The 14,926-nt window shown below is 45.6% G+C and overlaps 1 protein-coding gene across 3 annotated transcripts in view; it reads right to left on the bottom strand.

Annotated features, from left to right (window-relative positions):
- Positions 1-14,160, bottom strand: part of LOC118209727 (echinoderm microtubule-associated protein-like 2) — a 44,098-nt gene extending 29,938 nt beyond the window's left edge. The window contains exon 1 of one of the 3 annotated variants that reach the window (XM_035385296.1): positions 13,662-14,160. In XM_035385296.1, coding sequence (XP_035241187.1) covers positions 13,662-13,731 — 70 coding nt within the window. In that variant the 5' untranslated portion in view covers positions 13,732-14,160. Of the gene's footprint in view, positions 1-1,521; positions 1,630-8,393; positions 8,422-13,661 lie in introns of those variants that run through there. The other 2 variants (XM_035385297.1, XM_035385298.1) reach the window with 2 other exon arrangements.
- Between the last annotated feature and the right edge of the window lie 766 nt (positions 14,161-14,926).

Raw genomic sequence — 14,926 nt, 5'->3', positions numbered from 1 at the left:
AATAGAAATGGTTTTGTCAAGATCGGTGGGGAAGAACTTGACTGGCCTGCACAGAGCCCAGATCTCAACCACATACAACACCTTTGGGATCAGTTGGAAAGCCAACTGGGAGCCAGGCTTAATCGCTCAATCAGTGCCAGACCTCACTAATGCTCTTCTGGCTGAATGGAAGCAAACCCCTGATTTGATTTTCTAGGGCAAAACAGCATTTTATGTGCTAGGTTTCCAACAGAAAAATGATAAGTGTAAAATGATAAATAAACTAGGGGTATTAGTCAATCAGTTAAATGGTGCATTTTGAATTTTAAACAGCAGCTGATACCCAAAAGCCTGTCCAATATTACATTTAGTAATTACGACCAAATTTATGGGACCTGCGGAAAAGGCAACCAACGGCTAAATTTAAGCAACCGCAGCAAATAACTGACTCAGGCTCAAATACAAATTTTTATCTGTCAGATTCAAACATCACACATCCCCTTCTAAGGATAGGTTTGGATTTGGAAAATGGAAGAATTAAATACTGGAATCAAAGTATTTGCTTTCCTGTTTATTTTAAAGGCACAGCACAGCTCACTTTAACATTGCTACTTTCCCTCATAATGAGTTCATCCCATACTGAATAACCTCTATTAGTCTAATTTATCATGGCCCAAGGCATCCATTCGTCCTATGATCTGCTTGGTAGAAGCTTAAAGCTTGCCGATATGAAAATATAGACTATACAAAAATATATGCCAGTGTGGCATATCTGGCATCAGAGTGATCAACATGATTTGTATTAGCCAGTATAAAGATAACTTCAAATCAATGGCATGACAACTCATTCATAAAAATACATACAGGCAAAATGACCAGAAAACTGACATTCTGTTGTCAACACAACACTGCATGTATGCTATAAAAGTAGAAATACAAGTAGCGAGCATCATTTTGGTAAAGTGTAGACAAAGGATTCTGCAAAGACACAAAACCCTTTCCTTCAAGTGTGAACACATTCCAGCAAAGAGGAAAAAATCTGCAGAGACCCAGACACGCTCGGGATGGAGGACAGCACACAGTGTTTGTAATCAGTCAGCCAATGGCTGCAGTGCCCTGGAGTGCACTCACAGCAGCACTATTCCCTAGGACAATTCAGACCGCACCTGCCTCCCATTGGCAAGCAAAATGGAAATCACGTTCATCAATGAAATTTAAATTCTCGCACGTCGCACATTATGTGCATCGTTCAAATGAATAAATCCCCCAAGCGTGAGAGGGTTAAATGTGTACCCCTGTTGAATGACATGTGAAGGGTCTATAGCAATGTAGCAGGTGGTAACCTTGTGAAAAATGCATGAAGGTTAATGACAGGTGGAGATGACTCAGGGAAAAGCACAGAGGAGAGGAGTGGAGCGGGGTTAAAGGAGGGTTTGCAGGGAAGACGAAGGGGTCCAGAAAGCCCTCGCGGCGGAACCTGAAACTTTGGCGCCCGGTTCGTCTGAAATATTCCCTGGCGAGCCGCGACAGCGGCGTCCCTACCTGCCATGCCGCTCGCGGGTCAGAGAGCTCTCGGGGGCTTGCTGACGGCCGGTCTACATCCCTTTCAGGGGCTTTCCCTGCCTGTTCTCCTGCAGCTCCGTGCCCCTGCGCAGCCCACCCCACGTCCCCGAGCAGAAACCCTCCCTACACACCTCCCAATGCACCACTCTGCTATGCTAGCTGGCACAGGCCCAGGGTGCACAGCCAACAGGGAGAAACACAGCTAACAGGGAGGGGGAGAGCTAACAGGGAGGGAGCACAGCTAACAGGGAGGGAGCAGAGCTAACAGGGAGAGAGCAGAGCTAATAGGGAGAGAGCAGAGCTAACAGGGAGGGGGAGAGCTAACAGGGAGGGAGCAGAGCTAACAGGGAGCAGAGCTAACAGAGAGGGAGCAGAGCTAACAGGGAGCAGAGCTAACAGGGAGGGAGCAGAGCTAACATGGAGGGAGCACAGCTAACAGGGAGGGAAGACAGCTGACAGGGAGGGAGCAGAGCTAACAGGGAGGGGGAGAGCTAACAGGGAGGGAGCAGAGCTAACAGGGAGGGAGCAGAGCTAACAGGGAGGGAGCAGAGCTAACAGGGAGGGAGCAGGGGTAACAGGGAGGGAGCAGAGCTAACAGAGAGGGAGCAGGGCTAACAGGGAGGGAGCACAGCTAACAGGGAGGGGGAGAGCTAACAGGGAGGGAGCAGGGCTAACAGGGAGGGAGCAGAGCTAACAGAGAGGGAGCAGGGCTAACAGGGAGGGAGCACAGCTAACAGGGAGGGGGAGAGCTAACAGGGAGGGAGCAGGGCTAACAGGGAGGGAGCAGAGCTAACAGAGAGGGAGCAGGGCTAACAGGGAGGGAGCAGGGCTAACAGGGAGGGGGAGAGCTAACAGGGAGGGGGAGAGCTAACAGGGAGGGGGAGAGCTAACAGGAAAGGAGCACAGCTAACAGGGAGGGAGCAGGGCTAACAGAGAGGGGGAGAGCTAACGGGGGGGAGCAGAGCTAACAGGGAGGGAGCACAGCTAACAGGGAGGGAGCAGGGCTAACAGGGAGGGAGCAGAGCTAACAGGGAGGGGGAGAGCTAACAGGGAGGGGGAGAGCTAACAGGAAAGGAGCACAGCTAACAGGGAGGGAGCAGGGCTAACAGAGAGGGGGAGAGCTAACAGGGAGGGAGCACAGCTAACAGGGAGGGTGAGAGCTAACAGGGAGGGAGCAAAGCTAACAGGGAGGGAGCACAGCTAACAGGGAGGGAGCATAGCTAACAGGGAGGGTGAGAGCTAACAGGGAGGGAGCAGGGCTAACAGGGAGGGAGCACAGCTAACAGGGAGGGAGCAGGGCTAACAGGGAGGGAGCACAGCTAACAGGGAGGGAGCAGGGCTAACAGAGAGGGAGCACAGCTAACAGAAAGAGAGCAGGGCTAACAGGGAGGGGGAGAGCTAACAGGGAGGGAGCACAGCTAACAGAGAGGGAGCAGGGCTAATAGGGAGGGAGCACAGCTAACAGGGAGGGAGCAGAGCTAACATGGAGGGAGCAGAGCTAACGGGGGGAGCAGAGCTAACAGGGAGGGAGCAGAGCTAACAGGGAGGGAGCAGAGCTAACAGGGAGGGAGCAGAGCTAACAGGGAGGGAGCAGAGCTAACAGGGAGGGAGCAGAGCTAACAGGGAGGGAGCAGAGCTAACAGGGAGGGAGCAGGGCTACAGGGAGCAGAGCTAACAGGGAGGGAGCAGAGCTAACATGGAGGGAGCACAGCTAACAGGGAGCAGAGCTAACAGGGAGGGAGCAGAGCTAACATGGAGGGAGCACAGCTAACAGGGAGGGAGGACAGCTGACAGGGAGGGAGCAGAGCTAACAGGGAGGGAGTAGAGCTAACAGGGAGCACAGTTAATAGGGACGGAGCAGAGCTAACAGGGAGGGAGTAGAGCTAACGGGGAGCAGAGCTAACAGGGAGGGAGTAGAGCTAACATGGAGGGAGTAGAGCTAACAGAGAGGGAGTAGAGCTAACACAGAGGGAGCAGGGCTAATAGGGAGGGAGCAGGGCTAACAGGGAGGGAGCAGGGCTAACAGGGAGGGAACACAGCTAACAGAAAGAGAGCAGGGCTAACAGGGAGGGGGAGAGCTAACAGGGAGGGAGCACAGCTAACAGAGAGGGAGCAGGGCTAATAGGGAGGGAGCACAGCTAACAGGGAGGGGGAGGGCTAACAGGGAGGGAGCAAAGCTAACAGGGAGGGAGCACAGCTAACGGGGGGGAGCAGAGCTAACAGGAAAGGAGCACAGCTAACAGGGAGGGAGCAGGGCTAACAGGGAGGGAGCACAGCTAACAGAAAGAGAGCAGGGCTAACAGGGAGGGGGAGAGCTAACAGGGAGGGAGCACAGCTAACAGGGAGGGAGCAGAGCTAACAGAGAGGGAGCAGGGCTAATAGGGAGGGAGCACAGCTAACAGGGAGGGAGCAGAGCTAACAGGGAGGGAGCAAAGCTAACAGGGAGGGAGCAGAGCTAACAGGGAGGGGGAGAGCTAACGGGGGGGAGCATAGCTAACAGGGAGGGAGCAGAGCTAACAGGGAGGGAGCAGAGCTAACAGGGAGGGAGCAGAGCTAACAGGGAGGGAGCAAAGCTAACAGGGAGGGAGCAGGGCTAATAGGGAGGGAGCACAGCTAACATGGAGGGAGCAGAGCTAACAGGGGGGGAGCACAGCTAACAGAGAGGGAGTCAAGCTAACGGGGAGCACAGCTAACAGGGAGGGAGCAGAGCTAACAGGGAGGGAGCAGAGCTAACATGGAGGGAGCACAGCTAACAGGGAGGGAGCAGGGCTACAGGGAGCAGAGCTAACAGGGAGGGAGCAGAGCTAACATGGAGGGAGCACAGCTAACAGGGAGCAGAGCTAACAGGGAGGGAGCAGAGCTAACATGGAGGGAGCACAGCTAACAGGGAGGGAGGACAGCTGACAGGGAGGGAGCAGAGCTAACAGGGAGGGAGTAGAGCTAACAGGGAGCACAGCTAATAGGGAGGGAGCAGAGCTAACAGGGAGGGAGTAGAGCTAACGGGGAGCAGAGCTAACAGGGAGGGAGCAGAGCTAACAGGGAGGGAGCAGAGCTAACAGGGAGGGAGTAGAGCTAACAGGGAGGGAGCAGAGCTAACGGGGAGCAGAGCTAACAGGGAGGGAGCAGAGCTAACAGGGAGGGAGCAGAGCTAACAGGGAGGGAGCAGAGCTAACAGGGAGCACAGCTAACAGGGAGGGAGCAGAGCTAACATGGAGCAGAGCTAAAAGGGAGGGAGCAGAGCTAACGGGGAGCAGAGCTAACAGGGAGGGAGCAGAGCTAACATGGAGGGAGCAGAGCTAACAGGGAGGGAGCAGAGCTAACAGGGAGGGAGCAGAGCTAACAGGGAGGGAGCACAGCTAACAGGGAGGGAGCAGGGCTAACAGGGAGGGAGCACAGCTAACAGGGAGGGAGTAGAGCTAACAGGGAGGGGGAGAGCTAACATGGAGGGAGCAGAGCTAACAGGGAGGGAGCAGAGCTAACATGGAGGGAGCAGAGCTAACAGGGAGGGAGCAGGGCTAACAGGGAGGGAGCAGAGCTAACGGGGAGGGAGCAGGGCTAACAGGGAGGGAGCAGGGCTAACAGGGAGGGAGCAGAGCTAACGGGGAGGGAGCAGAGCTAACGGGGAGCAGAGCTAACAGGGAGGGAGCAGAGCTAACATGGAGGGAGCAGAGCTAACAGGGAGGGAGCAGAGCTAACAGGGAGGGAGCAGAGCTAACAGGGAGGGAGCAGGGCTAACAGGGAGGGAGCAGAGCTAACAGGGAGGGAGCACAGCTAACATGGAGCAGAGCTAAAAGGGAGGGAGCAGAGCTAACAGGGAGGGAGCACAGCTAACAGGGAGGGAGCAGAGCTAACATGGAGCAGAGCTAACAGGGAGCACAGCTAACAGGGAGGGAGCAGAGCTAACATGGAGCAGAGCTAAAAGGGAGGGAGCAGAGCTAACAGGGAGGGAGCAGGGCTAACATGGAGGGAGCACAGCTAACAGGGAGGGAGCAGAGCTAACAGGGAGGGAGCAGAGCTAACAGGGAGCAGGGCTAACAGGGAGGTGATACTGGCTGTAGGGAGTGGGCTGGGTATAGCTGATATAGCTCTCCCACAGCAATGCAGACAGCTAGGTGTGCTGTAGGGTTCACAGCATCAGATGGTTGTGGGCTCCAGTCTCATGTTAATATGTTTTTACACAGTTCAAACCAGACTGCATTACTTGCACCAGGGGATACCAGGTAAATTGATCCTAGATATAGATGGGTATGCAATTTAGCATCACTTTTAAAAAAAATCAAATGTATGAATGCATAAAAATGGCAAGTTTACTAAATGGGACCAAAAGCCATGTTGTTAGTACTTATACATCTGATGAGGCAAACGTTTGGGAAACTGGGTTTTTTTCTGCAGACTTTAAATTATTATCATTAAATACATAAATGGCACTAGATTTCCATTACATACTGAGAGAGAGCATGTAAGGCTTGATTATGTCATGTCAAACTTGGAAAAACATTGTTACACTTAATTTTAACTTAATTTTAACTGCAAAAACACTAATATATGTTCCCATTGTTGTCCAGGCTAAAATTATGGTTAGGGATATTAACCAAAGTACAAAATAAACTGGGTCATATCATGGCTTACTCATACAACAACTAAACAAACGCCTTTATAAGAAGCTTCTGAAACATACTGTACTGGGGTCAATGTAAGGTATGGCAAATAATCTGAAACACATCTGAAATGTTCCTGTGAATTAAATTAAACCCTTACATTTGAATGAAACCCTTACAAAATTGCCGGCAATTATCACAGATAAAATGACATTTTTGGCAAAAAGTCACAAAACTGACTTGAGACCCGATTCTGTTTGGCTTACAGCTTTTTTGACCCCAGTAAATAGCCCAATCTTTGGTTTCAGAGATCCAAATATATCACAGCATTGATGCTGGAGAACTGCACAGGCCCGGAGAAAATCAAGTTCCCTACTTTTCCCTTCCAAAAGAAGGACAACCACCTGTCCAGATCAAATGCAGTGCAATCACTATTTTGAAGATTCAGCAATAGCTAAAAATAAATTTGATTCAAGCTTTTTTAGCTCACATATAAATTATCAACAATGCTGGGCAGTAATGGATTGCATGCAATCCGGATTACATAACAAGATTACAAAATTCAAGTATCTGCACTCAAACCAGGATACAGTAGGTAACTTTTTAGAAAAATATCAGGGAATAGTCATGCTTAATTTGTAGCAATCACAGAAAGAGCTGCTGTAAGATAAATTCAGCATCATATACTGTGTTTTTTCCCCTCAAATTCTGCATTCTAAAATGAGGTCTTGTCTTCAAAGCAAAATGGTTTACAAAGTGAACCAATCAATGGCTGGTTCTTTTGAACGAATCGTTCGCGAACGACACAACGCTATGTCGACAAAGAACGTTTCACCAATAGTGGACAAACGACCTCCTGTAACGCCTCACTATCAAATGCCAAAAAGAAGAAAATAAAATTGGACAGAGCTCCCTCGAAAAACAGGATAAACATCAGGGCACAATTCAGAAGGTGATGAGCTTCAGGAGCAGGTAGGGTTGAGCGCCTGTACCACCATGCAGGATTACTGATTTAGCTAGATAACTTCACTGTGTAAAACTCAGAACAGCTCTGGAAACGTGCAGTTATCCAGTTAACTCAGTAGTCCTGCTTTACAATCCATTGTCTCTGCTGGACAGGTATGTCTAAATTTCAACATTAATTTAGCCGCCATAGTAGCTAGGTAGCTAAGAATAATAAAGTTACTTAATTCGCCGGCTATTTCTTGGAACTACTGTATCAGGCGCCGTAGATTATACGATTTTCGGGTTACGACGTCGGGTGACCCTCTCACGCACGAGGTTCAGACTGTGACATGAAGTCAGATGATAGCATAGACTACGGGTGCCCAATCCTGTTCCTGGAGATCTACCATCCTGTAGGTTTTCATTTCAATACGATCTCTGCCTGTTGAATGAGGTGTGCTTTGCTCGGGTTGCAGTGAAAACCTACAGTACCCCTGGCATATATACGAGACTATACGAGAATAGACTATACGAGCTCCCAACCAAATCAGATGACGTCACGGTCGGGAAAGCACGTCATACACGGAGCCACCACCTGATCGGTCACCTATTTTTTAATCTATTTGATAACTGCTAGGCCTAACTATTAAAGTAACTATTAAAACTATTGATACTGTAATAGGCTATTTACACTGTTTTTATAGCTACCTCACAAAATTGAAGATGCCGCCAAAACAACTACATTTCACCGGAAGTTTACTAGCTGGTTTATATTTTTCCGGAAGTTCTAAGTAACGTTCCGTGCATATAGCGAACTGAAACAGAATCGGCCCAATTGTGCCGCATTTTTTTTGACATGGCAAAAAACAATGGGGAGCCCGTAAAACAGTCGGATCCGTTTGTAATGGTATCTCATACCTTGCGAGTTGCGAGGTTACGACCTAACGTTTTTCTTACGATTTGGTCCCGATCTGAGAAGAACAATCGGGAGCCCGCAACTCATGTAAATAATGTACGCCCGCACTAAGTTAAAAAATACAATTAAAAAAACGCAAACCACAGTTCCGAGTTCATTTACATTTCCAAGCAATATAGATAGGTGTGTCCAACAAAACTGATGACCAACCCATTTTGTTCATACCAGCTACTAGCTAAATTACGTTGCCTATTTGTAGTGGCCAAAACCACACAATCCATCGGTCAACGGCTAACGTAATTTTAGCAGTCTAATTTACCAAGCAAGAAAGATCGCTGGCGTCAATCGGATTGGTTATACATCTGGAATTATCAAGTAAATCTAACGTTTACCGCACTGGTCCATTGCGAGTCTGCGGTTGTCAGCATGGGCATGGGTAGGAGATGTTGCTAGGACACCGCTGGACCGGTTGATGAGAAGCCGTTAACGAAGATGCTATCGTTAGCTCGAATTCCATTATCGGATATGAATATAATGGAATGCCATGATAAGACCTATGGTTCGTCTGAAACTTAGTACTGGTGAAAGGAATACGATATTAATACCATACATTCAATTATTTAGCCAACCCTAAATCGCCTCCCATTGGAGGTTACCATCTGGCTCTTTTCTATGGAGAAGCAGGAGTGGGTCAAGGCCGGAGACTATTAAACGGACTTTGCACCTCGTACCACCCATGGTCAGGTAGTTTGCAGTCGCCCAGGGCTTCAGATTCAACGTGCCATCCGAATAGCCTGCAACAGAGCTTCTCAAACTCGGTCCTGGTGTACCACTGTGTATGCTCGTTCCAACCACAATTGTAATTCCAGAATTTTAACAAGATGAGAAATTTTCTTAATTAGGTGCTTTTCATGAGGGATTATTTAGCCTATCCCTTTACATTTTCAGAATACATGACACAAAGAGTAGAAGTCCCATATCTGCAAACGATTAATTAAGGAGAAGGAACATGTTTCAACAGATTAAAGACTGAGGTGGATAAAGTGTGGGCACATGGCCACTAAGCCTGTCCATTTTATAGATGAGAAGCAAGCAAATGATAATGATGCGGAATTTAAACGTGTTCAGCAGTCTAAATAGGGGCATATTGATTCAACTCAGTCAATTTGATCAGTTAAACATTTTGTTTCCTCTCTTTATGGAGGCCTAATTGGTTGCAAAATAGCAGCACAGTGTGAATATGGGACATTGATTCTTTAAGGAATGCATAGCTATTTCTGACAAAATGTGTTTTAAGAGGGCAATTAATCCCTCTAAACGCGAAATGCACCCAAAAAATCACAGATGGTTAAAATACTGTGGTTGCAAGGAAAACCAGCATACACTGGACCGAGCTTGAGAACCACTGGCCTACAATATTAGCAACTTAATCTCATTTCCATACACATTTTTGACTTGAACTTGTTATTGTTGTTGTTTTGACAGAACTATGGCTGGTTAGAAGCATTCAATTAGCCTAGTATTTAAATCATTCTGAAAGTGATCACATCATCAGCATTCATGGAAACTTTATAGTAGGGTCGTGATGTTCAGATTCATTTCACATGTAGCAAAAAATTTGGTTTTTATGATTATCCTTATAGGTCGGAAGTTGATGCCCTATTGTTTGTCCTGTTGCTGTTAGTCTAAGAAACCGCTCCAGTGTTGGAGACTGTCGGTCAGAACATCCTGAAAATATTGCACATGAAGTGTACTCTGCAGTTGAAGATTAATGTCTGTAAAGCATGGTCGGTGGTTTGCAATGTGAAAACCAGCAGTGACTGCCAGTGAGGCACCTGCACTAAGTATGGATACTAAACAAGAGGAGACGTCTCTATACAGGCCTCCAGCACTGGACACTCAGTAGGTCTACATCTTCCATGAGCTGCCAAAATAAGCACCTTAAATACCGCCATGTTGTATGCAATGGTTGCAGTGAAAGGTGTCTGGCAGAACATGAAAATACAACACAGTGTTTCCACTGCACCTGTGTTGTGGCAATGTGTATCTGTGACTGGGTAATCAGCTTTTTCTTTCTGCAATTAGTAGTTATTACATATAAATTGTGAAAACTTTACTGGTAAGCTACTGTATTTTGAGATGATAGCCACTGGAATTAAGTTGGATAACTAAAAAATTGTGGATGTGAGGTAAATATTCTTCCAAGAAACCATGAATAAGGTTTAGGCAGAAGAACAGCTAGATAGCTGCCACTGCTTAAAAATAAAAATAAAAGATGGACGAGCCTAGTGAAAATACGCTAACTAGCAACCCAACATGGGAAAGTGCGGAGACACAGCAGCAAAATGTCCACTAGAAAGAGAAAACTAGCATGCCGCTACCAAGACACCGGCCTAGGACTGAGACCGAGAGGACAGTGGATTTGATTTCAGTCACCAGCTGGAGAGCGGTAGCCCAGTCACCTTCTGCTGGCAGATGGAGAACACAGCCCCCAGCAGAGAGGCCTGCTGGCTGGTGGCAGCAGCAGAATAACAGGAGAGGGAGAGTTGCATCGAACTGAACTTCCAGCAAAGGCCAGTTGTCTTCCAGCAGCCTGCATTGGAGGTGGCAATGGAGCGACTGAGTGAATGTGAGAAGGGAGGGCTGGAAGTGACCTGCAAGCCTTACAATGATATCGCCTGGGGGAGAAAAAAAACATCCAAAGCCTTCGTTCTACTATTTGCTTAAAGGGATACGTTGCCATGTACTTTTCATTTTTTTTCATTTAAATAAGAAAAGAAGCATAGCCTGCTCTGAAGGGTGTACAGTGCCCTCCAGAAGAATGGGAACAGTATAGTGAAATGTGCTACTTTTGCTATTTGTATACATTTTTACAGAAACAGACGTTTTTATGATGAATCCCCCATTTTCATCTGTGCAAAAGTTAACAGATTATTGACAGGTATCATCTGTTGCTCAGGTGTTTCCATTTGCAAGGACTCTTCACACATAAAAGAGCAGTGATTGTTTAGTCTTGGTTTTGGTATACTGTGTAGGATTTTGCAGCCCTTGTAGACTGTGTCTGTACACCCCACTCAACTGCACCGTTGAGGACACACCCTTGAGCGCTACAAGCAAAATGTCAAGCGAAGAGGTGAGGTGGTCTGAGATAATGAAAATAGTATTTTTAGCAACATAGATGATTCCATATAGATGGTAACAGTAATTAGGCAGTATTATAATGATCTTTACACCCCATATTATTTACATCAATTTCCCCTGATTTAAATATATGCAGGTGAATTTCCGAGCTAGCTAAGTTGCAACTATAAACAGTAACAGCAGTTCCCATGGGGGGAAAACATCTTGACAGAATTCAATACTAAAGCTACCCAAACTTGGCATCCAGCTGTGTTAGGTAACTCGCTGAAAGTAACGTCACTTACAGGTCCAACAGAAAACAGGCCAACTCCGCATCACTTTTCATCCCCTTGGCAAACTTCAGCTGACACCACCAAAGAAAAGTCATTCCGAGGTTGGCTCTAGTTTTTGAACGAGCCCTGTTCAAAAAAAGTCTTTTTGCTTAGCTGTACTGTATCCAGGCTTCTTAGCATCTGCCTTTGCAGCAAACTAGCAACAAACTCTGTAGCCATGCCCACCCCTCCCCACACAGAAAAGAGTACCACGCCCAGAAACGTCCCAAAGACATTTTAGAATAACAAATACAGGTAAAAGGTGCATAAATTTCACAAAATTAACTTAAGACATAGATTATCAATGCATTGTATATATGCCTTAGCATTGTTATTTGTTTTCAATGTTTTCAAGTAAAAAAATCCTGCATAGTCTGCCTTAAACCTTTGTTTTATTTGTGGAGGTTGTATTTGGAGTCAGAGGCATACACCACCACGAAAACCAGAGGACTAACTAAGGCTGAATAACAACTAATCTGTAAGGCGAGAGGACAGAATCATTCATTAAAGTGAATGTTAAAGGTGAATCTATGAACGGCTTCAGACTGCATTGTATGGGGTTATTATGGTATGTAATAAGCATCAGCAACAGTACAAGAAATCAGTTGCATTGCAATATCAACATATCAGTTTAAACATTTCCATCTATTTCTATGTGGGGATTAAATGGGTGGAGTTCAATTTATTACCAGGCTCTGAGCTACTGGGTCCAGGTACTTCATAACAAAATATAACTTAATTTCTGTTCTGTTATTCTATACATGCACTCAGGTTATGGCTGGTTATCCTTCCGTGTGAAAGCACCATGGTTTGCCCAGGGCATCAAGAAATTCAAACAATAATTGCAAATTCAAATTTGCACAATACAGAACATGTTTGGTATGCAAAATAAATCTTCAGTACATTTAGTTGTTTGAAACATTCAAGAAAATGAATGTGGATATAAAATGAAACATTTTTCTTTCTAATTATTTTTAATCAATGGTACTGCTCTGAGGTATTGCATAGGTTCCAATGGTTCAGTTACGCTTTAAAAAAGCCTTTGTCCAGTTCTGAATCTCAGGCGGTCTCACCGGTATAAGCACCAAGGAAGACATCCAAAAATTAAGAAGTTTCAGCAACACGATGCATTCTTACATTGCTATTCTCATAGTCACGCATAACAGACTTTCTGAGCTATGTTTAATGATGCCACTGTGACTAAGCTTGCTTGCTTCTAACAACACTGTATCTTCGGAAAAAAGTATGCTCAGGCAGATAGGATTACCAGAGGAAGGACTGTTCTCCAGCCGGGGTGCAGGAACATGTATCAGACGATTTAATGAGAAAGAAATCTGATCAAAGACTTTTAACAAAATGAAACTGTCTATTTCTACTGTACTTTGTAGCGCATTTCCCCGTGGCACTTAAGACATCACAGCCCGTCCTGCTCGTTTCGAAGACTGATCACGTGATGCACACAGTGACACGGCAGATAACTTGAAACCAACGTACTGGTATATAGCTACGTATTCATCAATTATAGTAAAAAAATAAAATAAAATTGTAATAATAATGAAATCCTACGTAACCAAAAACCTGCCAGTTACAATTTGATTTCTGTTATCAAAGGTATGCCATTGTGCAAATAGCCTACCTGTGCAACGTCAAACTGTTTACGCCCCACCCCCGTCTTCAAACAGGTAGGCTACCCAATATAGCTATGCATTGGCCTAAGAGACAATTAATTCATATTGTTCTCTGTAGAGACTCAAATTTAGTGTTTATTTTCTAAAATTTCTTTCAAAAGACTGAAATGGTCTATAAGGTGTTTAGGTGGACATTAGCAAGTCTACGGATATGTTGTTCTAGAGTTTAAATGAAACTGGTGTTTCATAGGCTATCCGTACAAATACGACTGCGATGATGGCCTGTTCTTAACTAAAAACACAACTCACGTAGGCTAATTTATAAGCTAGTGCCTGTTAGGCAACACCTATTGTTACAGCCTATATACTACGTAGCCTACAGTCTATTTTTCAGATGTAGACTATTCTGCTGGTTTGATGCAACATCAGAACCTGTCAAACACTGCAGAGTGACTGACCGCTACCTGTAACTGCAAAGGCGACAGAGCCCATAGGAAGTAACTGGATTAGCAGACGGTCAGAAACATCTACTTTGCACCGCTTGAGGATTTCAGTAGGTGACTGTCATACCAAAACTTACCGTTGCAGTACTGTAGAAGAAGCGTTGTGGTGTCATAAAGGTTTCCACAAGAAGCAATCCTCTCCGACATGTCTCTCTTTCCCCTCTTCTTACAGATGTTTACCTTTCTGTAAAATCACCACTTCTTATTTTCCTTCACGTTCTCAACATCCAGAAATCCCTCGCTGCCTTCCCTGCTCTCGTAGGGTAGCCGTCTCTCTCAATCTATTATTTCGGTCTTCGGGCTTGCCGTCTTCCCTGCTTATCCGTTTCTATAGCAACAGCCTCACCATCACGTTTTATCACTCGATCGAAACGGCAGTGGTGGGGTACATTAAAACACTTCTGCTTCTAAATTCTGCTACAATTCTGCTTAGTGGTCGATCCAAATATGTTACTATTCTTAGTCGAGCATCGCATTAAAAATTATTCTAAAGAAATTATTTCTCAATAACTGAGCCATATGTCACGAATTTTTTCCCAGTTAGCCTACAGAGCAGGTGGACTGGAAGGATTGTTTTACTAAGAAACGTAGCCACCAGTGCAAGGTGGTTCACTGCTGAAATGAATAATTAATTGCAGGAAGGTGTCTGTGATGGACGCACGTGTCAAACTTAGTGGATTGATTGTAACCCAGCACCAGTGGCAAGTGCTTGTGCATTGTGCTATGGATGCAATGTATTTTTAAACTAACCCAAAGACCGAGAAATTCGGAGAGGGTGAATTAAGCGAATCAACGTTAGAGAAATTTATACGCTGTATTTGAACACAACATGCGTTACGTTTAATCTTGCTGAAAGAAAGAAAGAAAGAAGGAAAGAAAGAAAGAACCAGGCGCTTGATCGAGGCAGGTGGCCAATGCGGAAGACAAGGTGAACCATTTCCTCCAATAACTGACAGAATTGTTCTTTGACAGACGGTCATGCCAGTGTCTATTGTCATCTCACCCTTTTCGCGCACAGTAGCTTTAAAAAAATTCTTGAGCTTAAAGATGGCCGCCAGGCGATCAAATTACGCACCTGTCCAGCAGCCTCATTTCTATAATTGATCCACCTGTAATGAGACAGAACTGCGTTTTTCTCACCGATGATGACGAATTGTCATCATAAAATGACAATTTAACGTTTGGCGAATAAATAGATTTTTTTTTTACGTTAAATGTTACCAAATTTAAATTAATCCATAGATCTTTTTATTTATTTAGTAGGCTATATTAAGGTTTAAATATACATATAAGTGCTTTTTTGTAGCATAATCGTAATATATGTGGCGTAATGTAGCGTTCC

Source organism: Anguilla anguilla, chromosome 12 (assembly GCF_013347855.1).
Source record: "Anguilla anguilla isolate fAngAng1 chromosome 12, fAngAng1.pri, whole genome shotgun sequence".
NCBI classification, from domain to species: Eukaryota; Metazoa; Chordata; class Actinopteri; order Anguilliformes; family Anguillidae; genus Anguilla; species Anguilla anguilla.
This window is presented reverse-complemented; position numbering and strand designations above follow the sequence as displayed.